This window comes from Hemicordylus capensis, chromosome 6, assembly GCF_027244095.1.
Source record: "Hemicordylus capensis ecotype Gifberg chromosome 6, rHemCap1.1.pri, whole genome shotgun sequence".
Taxonomy (NCBI): Eukaryota; Metazoa; Chordata; class Lepidosauria; order Squamata; family Cordylidae; genus Hemicordylus; species Hemicordylus capensis.
The window spans coordinates 156,592,764-156,611,169 of record NC_069662.1 but is presented as its reverse complement, the minus strand read 5'-3'; the positions used below and the strand labels follow the sequence as shown (position 1 = coordinate 156,611,169).

Below are 18,406 nucleotides of genomic sequence, written 5' to 3'. Positions count from 1 at the left end.
GAGCGAATGCGTTCTGCGCATGCATCATATCCTTTTGCCTTTGAGATTTCAATCGCCCGGCTCCAGTCTCCGCCCCTTCCCCTGGGCGCCTGCGCATTGCAACCCTGCTTTTGTCTGTAAGAACGATAGAGCAAGCGACGCTCTTGTTTTCTTTCGCTGGGCGCACGCTCCAAGAGCCCGTCGCGTCACCGCCCAGCTCCCTCTCGCCGTTTTCGCCCCCACGTCCAGTTCTGCGCAGGCGCGTGCGAGGAGGCCTCGTCTCGGCTTCGCATTGGCAACCAACCCGCCGAGTCTACCACCTGCGGGGGGGAGAGGGGAGCTGATCCTCCAGTATCCCACACTGCAACGCGGTGCCAGTCGTGTCCTTCCTCGCTCCCCCCCCCGCTTCTTCCTTCGTCTCCCCCGCTTCTTCTCGCAGCCGTCGGCCGCCATGTTGTGCTAGTTTCGGGCTCGGCGGCGGCTGGCCACGTACCGACGACGACGACAAGCACCCACGGCTTCGCGCTGTCTGGCAGGAGGGGCGCCGCGGGTGCTCTACGCCGCGACCTCTCCGGACCAGGCGCCATGGCAGCCGCCTTGGGAGGGGAAGGCGCAGGTACGCGTCCCTGGGCCCCCGAGGGGAAGCGGGGCGCGGCTGGCGAGGAGAAAAGGCAGAGGGCCCGGAGTGGGCGGGTGGCGGCGGCCCAGGGGAATAAAATGGCGGCGGCCTGCGTGCCTGCCAGCGGGCTGGGGGTGTGCAGGGGCGCGCAGCATCCAGGAGAGATCCGCGCGCCTCTCGGTCCCGTCCTGGAGACGGCAGCGGGCCGCCCTGCCTCCCTGGGGGCGGACTCCCGTGGAAGCGGGTGTGGGCGGCGGGGGCTCTCGGGGCCGGGGAAGCCGGCTGCTCGAGGCGAGCTGGGAGCCAGGGGGTTCGGCTTCCACAAGGTCTAGGAGGGGCGGCCCTTCACTGCTCGGGGGCCGCCCCGGGGCATCGCTTGGCGTGCTTCGCGGGCGCCCGGGCGGGTGGGGGGAGACTGACGGCTGTATCGATCGCATATATAGGGGAAAAGGACCGCTCGAGGCTCGGGAGTCCCGGAGGAACTGGCAGTCGTGGGGTTAGAGTGGTGTGTATGTGTGTGATGTACGTAGACGAGGTGTGGGGCGAAAGGGACACATCAGATGCCGCCGGCCTTGGCAGCCTTTATGTTGATTTGAGGACGGATTATGTCCGGGCTTCTAGAGGTCGGGGCGCATGAGAGATGCCCCCGGTGTGCTCTGGTGTATCTAACGGAGGTTCTGGCCTAGGGAGACTGATTGATTGCCCGATACACTTGTTTGTTGTCATTCTGCGGATGGGGGAAGTGCTCATGTCACTAGTGTGAGTCCGTCTGTGGGGTCTAGTAGCAAGTCTGGCAAAAGGTGTTGGTTTAAAATGGATGTACGGATTCAGGCCTGGCCGCTCTATGTTCTTCTGATTGGGTGGTTTTTCTACTTGCCATTTCTGATATTGTAAGATATTGCTGTTATCCATGATTCTTTAGATGCTGTACTGTAAAGTTATATAGCCATGCAAGAATATTCAAAACTCCTCTCAGAAGTGTAGTCTTACTGTCTCCTATAACTACCACAAGTGGTCCCTCTAATTTTTTTCATCTCTGTGCAAAATGAGTTTTGTTCTGGGCAGCAGTATCAAGGCAGTGTGTGCGCACGTGTATTCAGAATGGGGCCTTCCTGATTCAACCTGAGTGGGATCTAAAATGAACTGAGCAGACATCCAAAAAACTGTGAGCGCACATGCGCATGCCTTAGAAGGAACAGTGACTACTACCTTCATAATTTCCCTTCAATTTCCCTTCAATTTATTAGTTTGTCAGCAGCGTCGACAATTGATTTGATGGCAAAGTGACCCCAGAAGTTCTGTTGAGTTGCTTGGCCGCAGAGCTGCAGAATTTGTGGCTCTTGAAGGCTCAAACCATATTTCTGAAAAATCTTGTCCTGCTTTAAATGACTTATAGACACAATATGTAAAAATATATTTAGTGGAAACTCAAAATGTGGCAGAGGAACACCCCCTGAACTGTATGAAGAACATTGTTTTTTTGTTTTGAACTTTATTTTTATGGGCTCTTTTTTCTGCAAGTCAGTTGCTTACAAACCTGTCCTGAAAGTCTCCAGTCAGACAAGCTGCATGGATTTAATTTTGTTTGTGTTAGTCAGCAAGGCTGTTAAGAATGGAAACATTTGGGTGAATTCACCTCTTAACCTTTCTAATATATATGAACTCTGAAAACTTTGATTTCTCAGTATGGTGCAGTTCTCATTTAGTGAACATAGATGCTCCAAATGTACCATGCTATTTGGAGTCTATTCGTGGCTGGAAGTAGAACTTATTCATGGCAGGGGGATTTGATCTGAATTATTTGTAGTGCAACTAGTTTAACATCACATGAAGTTTGAGGGATAGCCAGTATGGTGCAGTGGCTAGAGTGCTGGGCGAGCACTCAGGAGATTTGGATTCAATCCTTTGCTCTGTCACACAGCTTATTTGTGACTGGTCCAAGGCCGCACATCTAAACTACCTCATAGGTTTTTTGTGAAGATAAAGGGAGGGGACGCAGCCATGTATGTTGCCCTGTGCTCCTTGGAAGAAAGGTGGGGGAAAAATGTAATAAATGTGAAGCCATCTTAGATTTAAAAGGCTGCCCTCTGTTAAGTATACAGTTGTATGCTTGTAATTATGTTAATGATTTTTTTAGCACATTTTCATAATGGCCTAAGGAAAATATATTCCAGTAAGGGGCCTCTCCTAACTATTTTCATCTCTGTGCAGAGTGAGTTTTGTTCTGGCTGGCAGTATCAAGACTCTGTGTGCGGGCGCGCGCATGCATTCAGAGTGGGGCCTTCCTGATTCAACCTGAGCGGGATAGAAAATGAACTGAGCAGACATCCAGAAACTTGTGGGTGCGCGCACGTGCACACGCCTTAGAGGGAACAGTGATTCCAGTTGATCAAACTTCTGAATCTGTGGGAGAGAGCTTAGATCCTGGAGAAGCCAACAGTGATAGCAACTATTCTGACCATTCTCTTAACACAAGTCTCCTCCACAGCTCATTCTTTCTCGTTAGTTGATTAAAAAAAAAAGGAATTGGTTCTAGAATCAACACCTCTCTGACAGAGAAACTGCTCTATAACTATATATGTTATAACTGCTCTATAATGATATATGTTCATATATGGTTGAGCTCTGTGGAAGACCTGGGACTGTGGAATTTTCTGTCTCCATCTTTTGGAATTGGAACCTCCTAGATAAATTAGCGGATTGGTGTGGTGATTGAGATTGCAAAATCTCAGTCTCAAGAGCCAGTGTGGTATAGTGGTTAGGGTGTTGGACTAGGACCAGGGAGACCTGAGTTCCAATTACCATTCAGCCATGAAACTCATTGGGTGACGCTGGGCCAGTCATGTATCTCTTAGCCTAACCTACAAGGTTCGTTGTGAGGATAAACATAATCATGTATACCTCAATGGGCTCCTTGGAAGAAGAGCAGGATATGAATAGTAAAAAAAATAAAATTAAAAAACACATGTAATACTCAAGCTTACGAACTCTACTGAGTACTTACACACATGGTCACTGTACATGCATTTGGCAGATAGAAAAGTCCAACAGGACAGCAGAAAGGTGGAAAACCACCACAGCTCTTATGAATTTCCATCTCCAGTGATCTAGAGTCTCTTCTCCCTACACAGGGAAGAAAGAGAAGGTGTCTTGTACTACAAGGCAGTGTTTCACAACCATTTTTGTCCTGAGGCACACTTAAATAAATAAAACAAAATGGGGCATACTTCCCCTCCACGATACAGAGAAGACAGAAGTACTTATTGTGCGGGGTTGTGAGATGATTTTGATCTGCCAGTTCTGGATGGGGTCACACTTCCCCAGAAGGAACAGGTTTGCAGTCTGGGGGAGCTTTTGGACACAAACCTCTCGCTGGTGTCCAGTGTTCCCTCTTAATTTTTTCATCTGTGTGCAGAATGAGTTTTGTTTTGGGCAGCAGGCTCAAGGCAGTCTGCGCATGTACATTCAGAGTGCGGCCTTCCTGATTCAACCTGAGCAGGATTTAAAATTAATTGAGCGGACATAAAAAAACTTGTGAGTGGGCACACGTGCACACACCTTAGAGGGAACACTGCTGGTGTCCCAGGTTGAGGCAGTAGCCAGAGGTGCTTTTTATCAGCATTGACTGATACGCCAGCTGCATCTGTTTCTTGAGGAGCCAGCTTGGTGGTGCGGTTAGAGTGCTGGACTAGGACCCGGGAGACCCGAGTTCAAATCCCCATTCAGCCATGAGACTTGCTGGGTGACTCTGGGCCAGTCACTTCTCTCTCAGCCTAACCTACTTCACAGGGTTGTTGTGAGGAGAAATCTAAGTATGTAGTACACTGCTCTGGGCTCCTTGGAGGAAGAGTAGGATATAAATGTAAAATAATAATAAGAATAATTATTATTAATAGCAGAAAAATAAGCCACTGCATGGTCAATATTTGCACAATATAAGTGGAAAATCAGACATCACCAAGACCTGGCATTGGCTTAAGAATGGCAACTTGAAGAAAGAAACAGAGGGTTTAATACTGGCTGCACAAGAACAGGCACTAAGAACAAGTGCAATAAGAGCAAAAGTCTCAAAGTCAACAACAAACAGCAAGTGCCGCCTTTGTAGAGAAGCAGATGAAACAGTGCACCACCTATCCAGCTGTTGTCAAAAGATTGCACAGACTGCCTACAAACAAAGGCATGACAAGGTAGCCGGGATGATACACTGGAACATCTGCAAAAAATACAAGCTACCTGTAGCCAAAAATTGGTGGGACCATAAAATTGAAAAAGTGGTCGAAAATGAAGATGCAAAAATATTATGGGACTTCCGACTACAAACAGACAAACATCTGCCACACAACACACCAGATATAACTGTAGTCGAGAAGAAAGAAAAACAAGTTAAAATAATCGACATAGCAATACCAGGGGATAGCAGAATAGAAGAAAAAGAAATAGAAAAAAATCACAAAATGTAAAGATCTACAAATTGAAATGGAAAGGCTGTGGCAGAAAAAGACCAAAATAATCCCAGTGGTAATTGACACCCTAGGTGCAATTCCAAAACAACTTGAAGAGCACCTCAACACCATAGGGGCCACAGAAATCACCATCAGCCAATTACAAAAAGCAACTTTACTGGGAACAGCCTATATTTTGTGACGATATCTATAATAACCAACAGTATTGATGATAAAATTCAGCCATCCCAGGTCCTTGGGAAGGACTCGATGTCTGGATAAAACAAACCAGTCAATAACACCTGTCTGACTGTGTAAACAAGAATAATAATAATGACAGAACAGTAGTACATCTGCTGGTCACCTCAAGACTTGACTATTGCAATGCACTCTATGTGGGGCTGTCTTTGTATGTAGTCTGGAAACTGCAGTTGGTCCAGAATGTGGCAGCCAGGTTGGTCTCTGGGTCATCTCGGAGAGACCATATCACTCCTATCTTAAAAGATCTACACTGGTTGCCGATAAGTTTCTGGGCAAAAGACAAGGTCTTGATTATAACCTATAAAGCCCTAAACAGCTTGGGCCATGGGTATTTAAGATAATGTCTATGAATTACACTGTCCATTGAGATCATCAGGAGGGGTTAATCTGCAGTTGCCACTGGCTCGTCTGGTGGCTACTCGGGGACAGGCCTTCTCCATTGCTGCACCGAGGCTTTGGAACACACTTCCTGCTGAAATCAGAGCCTCCTCATCTCTTATGACTTTTAAAAAGGCAGTCAAGACACATTTGTTCACCCAGGCTTTTAATTAGATACTGTTTTAATGGTTTGATTTTTAATAGTTTTAACCTTTTAAATTGTTGTGATCTAACCTTTTTATTTGTTGTTTTTATCGTTTTTCTGTAAACCGTCCAGAGACTTTCATTTTGAGTGGCATACAAATATGTTAAATAAATAGATAATACAGTCACACTTCTTACTTTGCAGCGGCATTGAATGAAGGCAATTTTTATTTTTTTTATTTTGACCGGGCATAGATTAAACGTCCCACTTTTGGAGCTGGCTCGCTCGCTTATGCACTGTGAAGAATGTATCCTTCCTGGTGCATTATGGGTCATGCTGGCTCCAAAGGCAGGGAGTGCTTTTGGTGCTCGCTCAGAGCTAGTCAGCACGGCGTGTCGGCCAGTGCCCCATGGCACACTAGTTGGGAAGCACTGCTATAAAGAGCTTATCTAAGGAGATGGCTCTTTCAGTTCACTGTGGGATGAAAGAATTGTCCCTGCTCATCACATGAAGGGTCTCTTTCAAACTGAGGGAAAGGAAAAAGGTTCAGGAACAGTGTTTGGAGCAAGAATCTGATACATTTTATCTAGCCCAGGATATCACAATTTTGGCCCCCATGCTGATAATGGACCACAATTGCCCTCATCCCTGATTGGCTGCTGGGGATGATGGGAGTTGTAGTCCAACAACAGTTGAAGGTATGAAGTCATGCCCTGCTCTAGTCCATCTGCCACACCGAGAAAGCATTACACCTAAAATGTAGTCCTGACCTATAGTAATCTGATATATTTTTTCAGCTCTGAAGGGCTGGCTCCTAGAAAATTTAATTGTTTCCTGTCCTGCTGCCTTAGCTTTTGAATATGTTTTTAAAAAATGTATATGCTGCTTTTCAGCCAAGATAGGCTCCTAAAATAGTTTATGATGAAAAGCTGTCACAATATGGAAGTGTGTGTGTGGACATTTTGCAGCTCACTGCTCTAGCTTTTTATTTTTCTTGTATTTTGAAATGCAATAATAATAATAATAATAATAATAATAATAATAATAATAATAATAATAGGAGGAATAGAGGAAGCTGCCTTATGCAGATTCAGACCATTGGTCTATCTAGCTCAGTAATGTCTTCACAGATTGGTGGAAGCTTCTTCAAGGCTGCAGGCAGGTGTCTCTCTCAGCCCTATGTGGAGATACCAGGGAGGGAACTTGGAACCTTCTGCAGGTGGTCTTCCCAGAGTGGCCCCATCCCCTAAGGGGAATATATTGCAGTACTCGCATGTAGTCTTCCATTCAAATGCAAGCAGGACAGACCCTGCTTCGCAAAGGGGACACTTCATGCTAGTGTGATAAACAAGGCCAGCTCTCATGATAGTTCTGGTTTTTCCTAAACGATGGAAGCTGTTTCATCAGCACTGCCGCATCTGAGGCCGGAGGAGCTCTGAGAAGCTGGCATCATCAGTAGTTGAAGATGATAGTGAAGGAGCCTCTTAGATGTTAGTCTACCCCACACTCACCCCCAGCTACTGGTGACTATGAGGTTCCTGCCTGACAGTAAGGGCTTCCTTATTGAAAGCACTTTTTAATGAGCAGGACAGCACAGATGATATTTCTTGGGAGGGATCCAGTAATTGTTGGGGCTTGATGGAATTAGGTTTGTGTATCTGATTCTTTAGGTTTGTATTCCAAGAGTTGTATGAAATGTATTTGTCATTAATAGCAAGTTACATACTGATATCATGTTGTGGATCATTGGAGCATGTTAAGAGGCCTGTATTTAGCATTTGCCTTAGACTCAATCAAGTTATGTAACCTTCTGTACAGAGGGTCAGAGAGGAGAGGAGAGCTGGTCTTGTGGTAGCAAGCATGACTTGTCCCCATAGCTAAGCAGGGTCTGCCCTGGTTGCATCTGAATGGGAGACTTGATGTGTGAGCACTGCAAGGTATTTCCCTCAGGGGATGAAGCCGCTCTGGGAAGAGCAGAAGGTTTCAAGTTCCCTCTCTGGCTTCTCCAAGAGAGGGCTGAGAGAGATTCCTGCCTGCAACCTTGGAGAAGCCTCTGCCAGTCTGTGAAGACAATACTGAGCTAGATAGACCAATGGTCTGACTCGGTATATGGCAGTTTCCTATGTTCCTATGGGCCCAAATGCCCAGATCTCACCCAAATCCATTCACTGATATACAGACTAATGTTGATGGTGGAGGAAATTTGGCATGCACAAGGCGGAGGGGTGATTTTCGCCAATCTCCTCTTCCGCCTGCAGCTCACTCTGCCTTTTTGTCTCTGAGGGTCATGTAAAATATCAGTATTCCTGGAGACTGAGACTGTTTCTCACTTACTATTTTTGACTACTTGCAAATTTCCATTGCCTTTTGCTAGAGGCCTAAAGTCTGAATAAAGGAATTGTAATTCAGGTTAACTTGTTCCTTAAAGAACAGAGTTCACGTTTCTTGACTTAGAGGCAAAGTTCCATAGTCCTAACACAATTAAGCACACTGTTGGTGAGAAAAACATATGGAACACAGTAATTTCAGTCAGTAGATATAATAAACTGGGAGTTGCTTAGGCCATATCCAGAACTCTGAAACTGTAGCAGTTTGCTGGACTATCTAGAACCTGCTGGTTGCTGGAATTTTGGTAAAGAAAGCTGGTTTGGATCTTGATCTGATCTAACAAGACACTTGTTTGCAAACAAGAGTACATATTTGGAATTATGGGTCAATGGATCATATGTACCATTCTTCTGTGGGTTGGTTCTGCTTTGTGTGGCTTCTGGTGTTCCATCTTTTGTGAAACATGGTTGTAGTTTAAAATGGGGAAACTTAGTCTGCAAGTAAAAGGGGTTCAGGAAAGGTAGGAGCCCAACCAAGCCCTCATAAGGCATTGAATTTCTCCAGCATTTGCTGCAAGCTTTTCTCTTTTCCTTTTTCCTTTTTGAAAATTTCACTATCAAATCTTAGTAACATTCAAAGATCTAGAACATGGGGTGGGAAAGGGATGGGATATGGTGGACACTTCTCTAGAGAGTTATTTTCATAACAAACAGCCACCTCCTTTCTTCCCCCTTGTTCTGGGACTTTAAGGAAAGCCTGTTGCTAGCTTCTTCATCTTTCTCTTACTCTTGTTTTCTCTCTGGAGGGAAAGGGGGGGCGGGTTTAGCTTCCAAAAAGCTGACATTACTAATTGGACAGTTTCAAAAGTATCATTTCTGAAATGCGTGTCTTTAATACAGAAATACTTTTTCTTAATTTTCAAGAATTCTGAGATTATTGCCTTCTCTTAATGAGCAATTGAACAGGCACAGCTTGGAAACCAGGGAATTCCAGAACAGTCAAGTAGCTGCACCTCTCTCTGTATAGTAGTCCTTATACCAGTTTTTTGTTTGCTGTTTGGTTATATTATGTGTTCAACTTTTTTTAGTGAGTGGTAGTAGTATCGTAAGGAGAGCCCTTTAGCATAAATTCTTTGGTCAGGTCTGTGATCTGTATGGCTTAATTTTCAAATCTGATAAACTAAATGTTGCATAGTATTGCAGCCAATTCTATACAGTTTCCAAGTAAAACCTTAATGAACTCATGGCAACTTACTCCCAAGTGACTGTTGTGTGCATAAGATTGCAGCCTAAAGACATATCCCAGCAATGTTTATATTGTGAGAGAGTGAGAAAAAAGGCGTCTTCTTCTTCTTCTTCTTCTTCTTAAAGTATGCATGTATGTATTTGTGAGAAGACAAGAAACTAGTGAGCACTGTGTGTGCAGGTGGGGCAAATTCCTTGTAGTGTATTCAAGCAGTGTGAAACTTGAAAATGCTGTGAAAGAACAAATAGGTGCTCAAGAATCTACCCCTGCCCCCACTTCAGGTTGTCTTCTTAGCCAAGTCATTCATGGGGAGGAGAGGGCTGAGATTGCAAGGAGGAAGAGAAAATGGAGGCAATGCTGATTGAAGGGATGGAGCTACTGAGGGAAAGAAGAGGCATGGTGGTGGGGGTGGGTGGGTGGGGGTAGGGACAGATATTGCCACTTTCCACACAGATGCCTACAGTCAACCAATCTAAGGCCATGATTGCTTTACTTGCAGCCAACTGAGGGGCAAATGTAGCACCATATAGCTGCCAAGTGCCGGTATGAATGATGGAGATTTTGGTTGAGAAGTAAACTACTTTACTGACAGGAGAAAACATGGTCTGGTGATTGCTCTTCCACTTCTTTTTAACTTGTCTCAGGGTTGGACCTGCCTACTCTTAGCCCCGCCTATGGTTACCCAAGCTCCCCCCCTGCTCCCCCCCCCAACAAGCAGCAGCTGCCATTATAAAATGGCAGCAGGAAATGACATCAGAAGTAATTTCTAGCCACTCAAGAACTGCAGATAGGTGGAAATAACCTGATTTTCTCCCTGCAAATAAAGAAACTGGGTCCCTATGACCCAACCGCAGATATGTGAAACCGCTGGTGCCAGGACTGTGGATAACAAGGGCCACTTGTATCTATATTTTGTGTACTGCTTGTATCCTAGAACTGCTAAAGATAAGTGAGGAGAAGCTACAGAAGCAGTCATATGCAGGGATTTAATATCTCTCCCTGTCTAACTGCTACTGCTTTCCAATCGGGCAACTTGTATCTGGAGTGAGAGTGGTGTCTTCTAGCTTGGAGCTGCTGTGTTTTGTTAGCCTGCAGGTACACTTGACCACCTACAAAGCTGAGCTGGCTTTCTGCAGCACGTAGCCAGTGGGTATAGGAGAGCACTTGAGGTCTGTATTCTCCCACGTAGTGGGGGGAGCACTGGCTTGCTTTTCAACTGCTGCATTTGTGGGGAATGCCTTTTTCAGCAGGCAGATAAAAAGGGGTTTTTTTTTGGAAAATGCTGTGTAAAAACAGAATATAGTGGCACCTTTTAGATTAGAGCCCACTTCATCAATGCATGATGAAGTGGGCTCTAGACAATGAAAGCTTATGCTAAAATAAACTTGTTTATGCTGTCACAATATTTGTTTTTGCTGCAACAGAAAACGAGCTGCAGCTACTCATTAATAGCACTTGATTCTTAAAAAATTCTTTAACATTTTAGATTCCTGCCTTAAACTAGTCTTGCTTAGAAGATCAATGTTTCCTTGATACAACCCACTTCATTTTGAGCACTTTATTTTCTGTGCGGATGGTGTGTTGCTCTACTTTGTTTTCTACCAACTGTGCTGTCTCTTAAATCATTGCAGAACATACAGGCCAACTACTTTAGGTATTCATTGCTCAAATGATTTAAGTCAGCTTTAAAATGTCTGCAAGCTGTTTCCACAAGAAGGACACTGTAAAAGAGGGGGGGGAATCCTAAGGAGAAAGTAAGCCTGCTGTATTAAAATCTGTGCATTTTCTTCTGAGTATGCTTGTACAAATCACTAAATGTCTTACGTTAACAGATGATGACTTTGATCAGTTTGATAAGCCTGGTGCAGAAAGGTCTTGGAGGAGGAGAACTGGAGATGATGACTGGGACAGGTAAGTCATTTTTTCTGTGCTCAAAAGCTTTATGTTGGAATGCCATTTTTTCTTCATTTTGTATCCTGTTTTCTTTTGTGTGTGAGCACAATTTCAGAGGCTAATTAAGTTATCTACCTGCCGTGAGCATGTCACATATTTAGTTGTGAGGAAATATAAACCTGCCGTGAGGGGCTTACAGTATGAAGAAATGAACAAGCCTAATGCAATGTAGAACATAGCGTAAAGTATTGACAGGGAAGTCTTGCTTTTCCAGTCAACTTCCCGACTAAATTTAGCTTTCAAAACTAGATTGTTTTGCTACGGCGTTTGATAAGATGCGCAGTAGAGCTTAATGATATTGACTCTGTTTCCAGGAAGCTGCATGCCGTTCATGATGCTTCTGCTTGCTGACCTCTAACCCCTTCCACTCCTCTGCCATTCTCCTATGCATCAACATTGCAGAGGCAGATTCAGGTGGTCCCTCACCATGGTGGGGTTCTTGTTACATAGCATCCTAGTTACTTAAACAGTATAGAAAATGGTGTAAGAGGGGAGGTGATGGGCCAGAGCAACGGATATTGGCTTGGGGGCTGGGCTTGCAAGTGGGGATCATGGCTGGTACAGATAATAAATAGGAGGCCATTTCCTCCTTGTTCTTAGAATACTCTGTCTCCCATAGTGACCCATCTCACTCCTACAGTCATCTTAGATTTTCTTATGTCCAAATTGTGATTCTTTTTTCACTTGCTTGTGAATGCCAGTAGCAGAAATAAGATGCCTGAAGTCCATCCATTGCTGCAGCAGTGCAGTCTGTGGCTGGAGCTGCAGCAGCAGTGCCCTTTACATTAAAAGGAAATGAAATAACTCCTGGAAGGCTCAGGAGTGCCCTGCTTCAAGTGCCATGATTGATCAGAAAATGGAATATAAATATGAGTGAATAAAGTAGAAATATTGAGGTCCTTAGGGTGAAACCCGAAAGGGCTGGAGCAGCCACCTCTAGGGATGTGAGAGCTGGCTCAGAATCAAGCTGAGTCGACTTGAAGGCTCACTTGCAAACTGAACTGAAGGGTGCAGGTCCAAGGGCAAGTTGAGCCAAGCCTCTGCCTCATGAGCTGGCTCAACTGGTATACTGGTATAGGGGATTCAGGCAAGGATTCCCCTTTACAGATGTGGGCGGTGGGGGTGGGAGCAGCAAGGGAAAAATTAGCCTTTCCGTATTTTACCTTTAAAATCAAGCTGGGGCTGCTCCTTCATCCCCTCCACCTGACCTCCCAAGTGACCGAGCAGCCATGCTGTGCCTGTAGCAGTGGAGATGACGGAGGCAACGGTGGGGGCTCCTTTCACCCCCTACCTGCAAGGGCATGACCATTACTTGGACTCTTTTCTGTTCTGCAGAGCATAGGATTAGGCCCTGTCACTTTTGTCCAAGTGTTTGGACTCTGAACACCACTTGGATGGAAGTCTGCTTTTGTATTTTGTTACTTCTGTTTCCTAGCTGAATTTCCCCCCATTGCTAGGAGTTTAAATTGTCTGAGGTGCAGTAGTGACAATTTTCCAATTATCATCTGCATTCTAACAGTATAAATGCTTTCACTTCTCTTGGGAGAGAGGAAGGAGGAGATAAATCTTTTGAAGAGAGCAGGGAGTAGGAACCGTAGAGTGCTCATGCTGTTGCAACTAGAAGAGATTATTTCTCTTTGAAGTAACCGTGACATCCTCTGAAGAAGTCTGTAGGTGACCTTTCATATGCTGGTCACTTCTCTCTTTCTGCTACCACAGGTTGGACTCTGTAGAGTTGCTGCTTATTCTGTTTATCCTAACAGCAAGCATTATTTGCCACACACTTCTTAATTTTGGGGAAACTGCTTTCAGGAAAAAGTATTGGGAGAGTTGAAGTAAAATTCTTTGCTAGAAGCAGGATAGGCAACATATGGTATTTTTTTGGCTAGGATACTTTGTGCTCATATTACCACTTGGAGAATATGAGGGGAGCTTTGACCATTATGGATTTCCTATACAGAAAACAGTTCATGAATGGAGAATAATTAAAACTAGATGTAGATTGATGTGTGTCACTTGCATGGTTCTGGATGCATGCATATGTATGCACTGGAAGCCACGTTTGTTTTTTGGATTTTAAGGTTTGTGCGTGTTTGTGTGCAGCAACACCAATATGTGGGATTAGGTTTATATCCCACTTTTTTGGCCAGGTCCTCAAAGGGTTTTATATTTTAAGATACAATTTTATCTATTTCTGAGGAGCTAAGACTTCTAAAGAAGCCTGCCTTGGATTCCTCAGAGTTGGGTAATTATAGGCCTGTCTCTAACCTTCTGTGGTTGGGCAAGGTAATTGAGAGGGTCGTGGCTTCCCAGCTCCAAACAGTCTTGGAGGAAACCAATTATCTAGACCTGTTGCAGACTGGCTTTCAGGTGGGCTGTGGGGTGGAGACTGCCTTGGTTGGCCTGATGGATGATCTCCAATTGGAAATTGGCAGAGGAAGTGTGACTCTGTTGGTCCTTTTGCACATCTCAGTGGTTTTTGGATCCTTCTGGAGTGTCTGAGGGGGTTGGGAATGGGGGCACTGCTCTGCAGTGGTTCCAGTCTTACCTTTCGGGCAGGTTCCAGATGGTGTCCCTTGGAGACTGTTCTTCAAAATCTGGACTTTGTTATGGTGTCCCCCATGGCTCCGTATTGTCTCCGATGTTGTTTAACATCAACATGAAACTGCTGGGAGAGATCATCAGGAGATTTGGTGCAGTATGCTATCAGTATGCTGATGACACACAAATCCATTTCTCCATGTCAACATCATCGGGAGAGGGCATAACCTCCCTAAATGTCTGCCTGGAGATGGTGATGGGCTGGATGAGGGATAACAAACTGAGACTGAATCCAGATAAGACGGAGGTACTTATTGTGTGGGGCCAAAACTCGGGAGATGAGTTTGATCTGCCTGTTCTGGATGGGGTCACACTTCCCCAGAAGGAACAGGTGCACAGCCTGGGGGTGCTTCTGGATCCGAGCCTCTCTCTGGTTTCCCAGATTGAGGCAGTGGCCAGAGGTGCCTTTTATCAGCTTTGGCTGATACGCCAGCTGCTGCATCCGTTTCTTGATATAAATGACCTCAGGACAGTGGCACATATGCCAGTAACCTCCAGACTGGATTACTGTAATGCACTCTATGTGGGGCTGCTTTTTTATGTAGTCTGGAAACTACAGCTGGTTCAGAATGAGGCAGCTAGGTTGGTCTCCAAGTCATCTCAGAGAGACCATACTACTATATTGAAAGTGCTACACTGGCTGCTGCTAAGTTTCCGGGCAAAATACAAGGTGCTGGTTATAACCTATAAAACCCTAAACGGCTTGGGCCCTGGGTATTTAAGAGAACTTCTTCGGCATGAACACTACCACCTATTGAGATCATCAGGAGAGGTCTGTCTGCAGCTGCCACCGGCCCGTCTGGTGGCTACTCTGGGACAGGCCTTCTCAGTTGCTGCCCTGATGTTTGGAATGCACTCTTTTTGAAATAAGAGCCTCCCCATCTCTGTCAATTTTTAAAAGATCCTAAAGACACATTTGTTCACCCAGGCTTTTAATTAAATACCGTTTAAATAGTTTCAACATTGTTTTAAAATATTATTTTAAGGTTTTAAATTGTTGTAATGTTTTAACTTTTTGCTGTCATTTATTTTAACCAATGTTTTAATTTCTTTGTTGTCATTTATCTGTTTTAACTTTTCTGTTTTTGTTGTGAACCACCCAGAGATGTACGTTTTGGGCAGTATAAAATAAATAAATAAATAAAAATAAAATAAAATAATAAGACTGCAAAGTGCTCTTCTGCTGGTGAAGCCTTCCATTGGTGGTTGTGGAATGGTAGTTGCTTGGATAGTGCACTCTCTACTCTCTTCCTCCTGGGGCTTGGAGTCTTTCAGTCTGCCAGCAGCCAAAATTATCATGTGGGGGAAATTGACTCTCACTTTCTTTCTATGAAGAAGTGCTTTGTGGAAAAACTGGTTTCAGTATATGCTTTCAAAAAATGTTGAGTGTTTCCTGAAAGCCAGCCATGAAGTGTGCTTTGCACAACTTGTGCATTTTTTAATCTATCTTTGTAGTGTGTCTGACTTGTGACTTCTTGCACCATGCTGCAGCTTATGGCTAATGCAATAAAGCAGGTGACAGTGTGAAAGTAGTGACATCTGAAATGGTCTCAGGAATGATAAAACAAAGTCCAAATCCATTACATGCTTAAGCAATGATTCTTGGTTTTTAGTGGCATTTAGAAGCATTCTGTGACTTTCAACCGTTCACTATTGCCATTGTTGGGTCACTTTAACTGGCCTTAACTGCTTAAGGGGGACATTTAGCACTTCAAACATTCCAAGAACTCTCCCATACAGATGAAATGCTACACGAAGTGCAGGCCAGGTTCACACAGAACACGAAACCATGGCTTCCTGCAGGCCTCCTATGAGTCGAAGACCTGCACACTTTCCCTCTCCTCAGTTTTCATGCATGATAGGGGAAACCTTTTCTTTCAATTTTAGATACATCACAGTTCTTCACTACATCTGACCTTGGGACACTGGTTTGGTTCAGACCAAGATCTCACTCTGGTTTCAGATATTGAGTTGTTCCCTAACTGAACTAAACCATTGTTCACCAAGATCGCATGTAACTGGTTTACTTCAACAAAAGGGTTTCCCTCTCCTCCTCTGCGCATCAAAGAAGGGGAAGGCAAATAGTGTTCAAGTCCACAGCAGCACATACTTAATAGTGGGGAACCATGGTTTCCTGTTACATCTGAAGTGAGCCACAGAGTCAGATGGCTGTTGCTTATGTGGTATTTCAAAAGAATGGCAGCACATCCCTAGTGTCCATACAAACTTCAATGTAAACAATGTCTTCTGTAGATTAGCAGCCTTCTCCTTTTCTCATGATACGTTGCCCTATACTCTTTATGTTGAACAAGTTTCCTACCTCTTGCTAGAAGATTTTTATGCTATAGTAGGTAGCTTGTCCTGTAAGGAGCTAAACTAAGCAGCAACTTTGGTTTTGAGAGAACTAATTTTCATTTAAAGTTAGATGAACATCAACACACTTGGCAGATTTGACTTATGCTGTTGTGGTACCACAGTGATGCAGTGGATAAAAACTATTGGGAGGATTCTGAGTTAGATATTATGGAGTTAGTGGAAAATATGAACTCTTTGGAAGTTTAAAATTAACTAGCCTACCCGTACAGAGCATCTGTGTGCTTTTTGGGGCTGGCTGTTCCCTCCTGCCCCACTCTCTCTTGCCCTCCCTCCCCCCCCCTCCTGCCCCACACTCTCTTGCCCTCCCTCCTGCTCCTCTCTCCCTTGACCCTGCCCACCCCTCCTGCCCTTTCCGCTCTCCCTCCTGCCCCCTCTCCTCCCTCCGCGGACCAGCTGCTTCCTCCTACCCCACTCTCTTTTGCCCTCCCTCCCCTTCCCTCCTGCCCCACTCTGTCTTGCCCTCCCTCCTGCTCCCCCCTCTCGCTCTCTGCCCTCCCCTCCAGCCTGTCTCCCCCACCTGTCTCCCCCTCACTCCTGCTCCCTCTCTTGCCCTCTCTCCCCTCCCCCCTGCTCCACACTCTCTAGCTCCCTGCCCGCCCGTCTCTCCCTCCCTACTGCTCCCTCTACACTCTCTTGCCCTCCCTCCCCTTCCATTCCTCTCCTCCCCCCCCCACACTGTGCATCTTACCTCAGTGGGTGGTGAACAGGGAACCTCCTCCCAGGCGGCGAAGTCCCACCACCCATTTTCCTCCCACCCCGGCCTCCAACGGGAGCTGGGGCTTCGCGCCATTGCCTTTTTCTCACTCACTCCTCTCGCCGGCGCCTACTCTGGCCGTCCTGCCGCTGGTGCCGCCTCACACTCCCACTCCCTGCAGCCAGGCCAGGCTGGCTGCCGCCGCCTCCTTGTCCTTACCGGGGACGGCCTGACTTGGCCAGGCTTTCTTGCAGCCCACCGTTACCGCCCACTGCCATTTTTTCTTGCCCGCAACACTCACCCTTCGGCGGCGGAACTCGCACAACGTGTCGCGAGAGTTCCGCCGCCAAATCCAGGACACGCATGCCGGCTAAGATAATTAAATATATAGATGCTCAAGCCCTTATTCTGCAGCTCTTTGTTGTGAGCCTGTTTGTTGTTGTTGTTTTTAAAGAGAAATAGAAGTTTGGAATTTTGTGGAAAATCAGAGGTTACCATCTTGTTGATCTGCATTTCATTTCAAATGCTGTTGAGATTCTGGGGTAGTGTTCTGGTTGAACTAGACAGAATGGAATATGACGAACTCTACTTTAATCAGTCACCCTTTTGAGAAACTGAGGATGCTATTCAACCTCTCAGCCCATTGGTTATCTTAAATTGAGACTCTACTGGATGTCTCTTGAAAAATCCTTTTTCAGTTCTTTGAACACCTCTAAAATTTGATTTCTTTCATGAGTACTTATTGATATAACAACTTCAAAAAAAAGCTTGTTTTGTGTTTGTGTGGAATACCTATTTTGCTTTTCTTTCAGTGAACTGGATGACGACTTGCTAGGAGAAGATTTGCTGACTGGCAAAAAGGTAAACAATAAAACCTTAAGTGTTTGTGTGTATATCTATCTATCTATCTGATTTTGATTTTCTGTATATTTAGAGTGTATTAATAAACCCAGCAGTCATCTACTTGAGTTTCCCCTCAACCGTATATTTGGAGCTTGAAAAGAGCAGGATAAGGCTGCATCTTCCAGTCAACAATATTTTGTTTATATAAGACAGGCTTGCACAACTTTGGCCCTCTAACTGTTGGACTACAGCTCCCATCATCCCCAGCCACCATGGCTAATAGCCTGGGGTGATGGGAATTGTAGTCCAACAGCTGGAGGGCCAAAGTTGTACAGCCCTGATGTAGGGGATGATTGGAAGATGCTTCTGTTTTTCTTTATGAAGTGGGTTCAGAACCATTACGAATTGAAATATAGACGGAAGGGAATGCTTGGAAAAGCTGTAATAAGTGTAGATGGGGAGAGGTGGTTTATACAAGAGTAAATTGAGGTAAACAGAATAGACTATATTCTTGTTAGTGTGAAAAGAGCAGTTTGTGCTAG

The 18,406-nt window shown here is 45.1% G+C and overlaps 1 protein-coding gene across 9 annotated transcripts in view; it reads left to right on the top strand.

Annotated features, from left to right (window-relative positions):
• The first annotated feature begins 210 nt into the window (after positions 1-210).
• RBM33 (RNA binding motif protein 33) overlaps positions 211-18,406 on the top strand; it is a 136,573-nt gene continuing 118,377 nt past the window's right edge. For 3 of the 9 annotated variants that reach the window (XM_053260040.1, XM_053260042.1, XM_053260041.1), the window contains exons 1-3: positions 220-595; positions 11,230-11,308; positions 17,834-17,882. In XM_053260040.1, the coding sequence (XP_053116015.1) occupies positions 565-595; positions 11,230-11,308; positions 17,834-17,882 (159 nt within the window). In that variant the 5' untranslated portion in view covers positions 220-564. Of the gene's footprint in view, positions 596-1,071; positions 1,121-11,229; positions 11,309-17,833; positions 17,883-18,406 lie in introns of those variants that run through there. The other 6 variants (XM_053260047.1, XM_053260038.1, XM_053260043.1 and 3 more) reach the window with 5 other exon arrangements.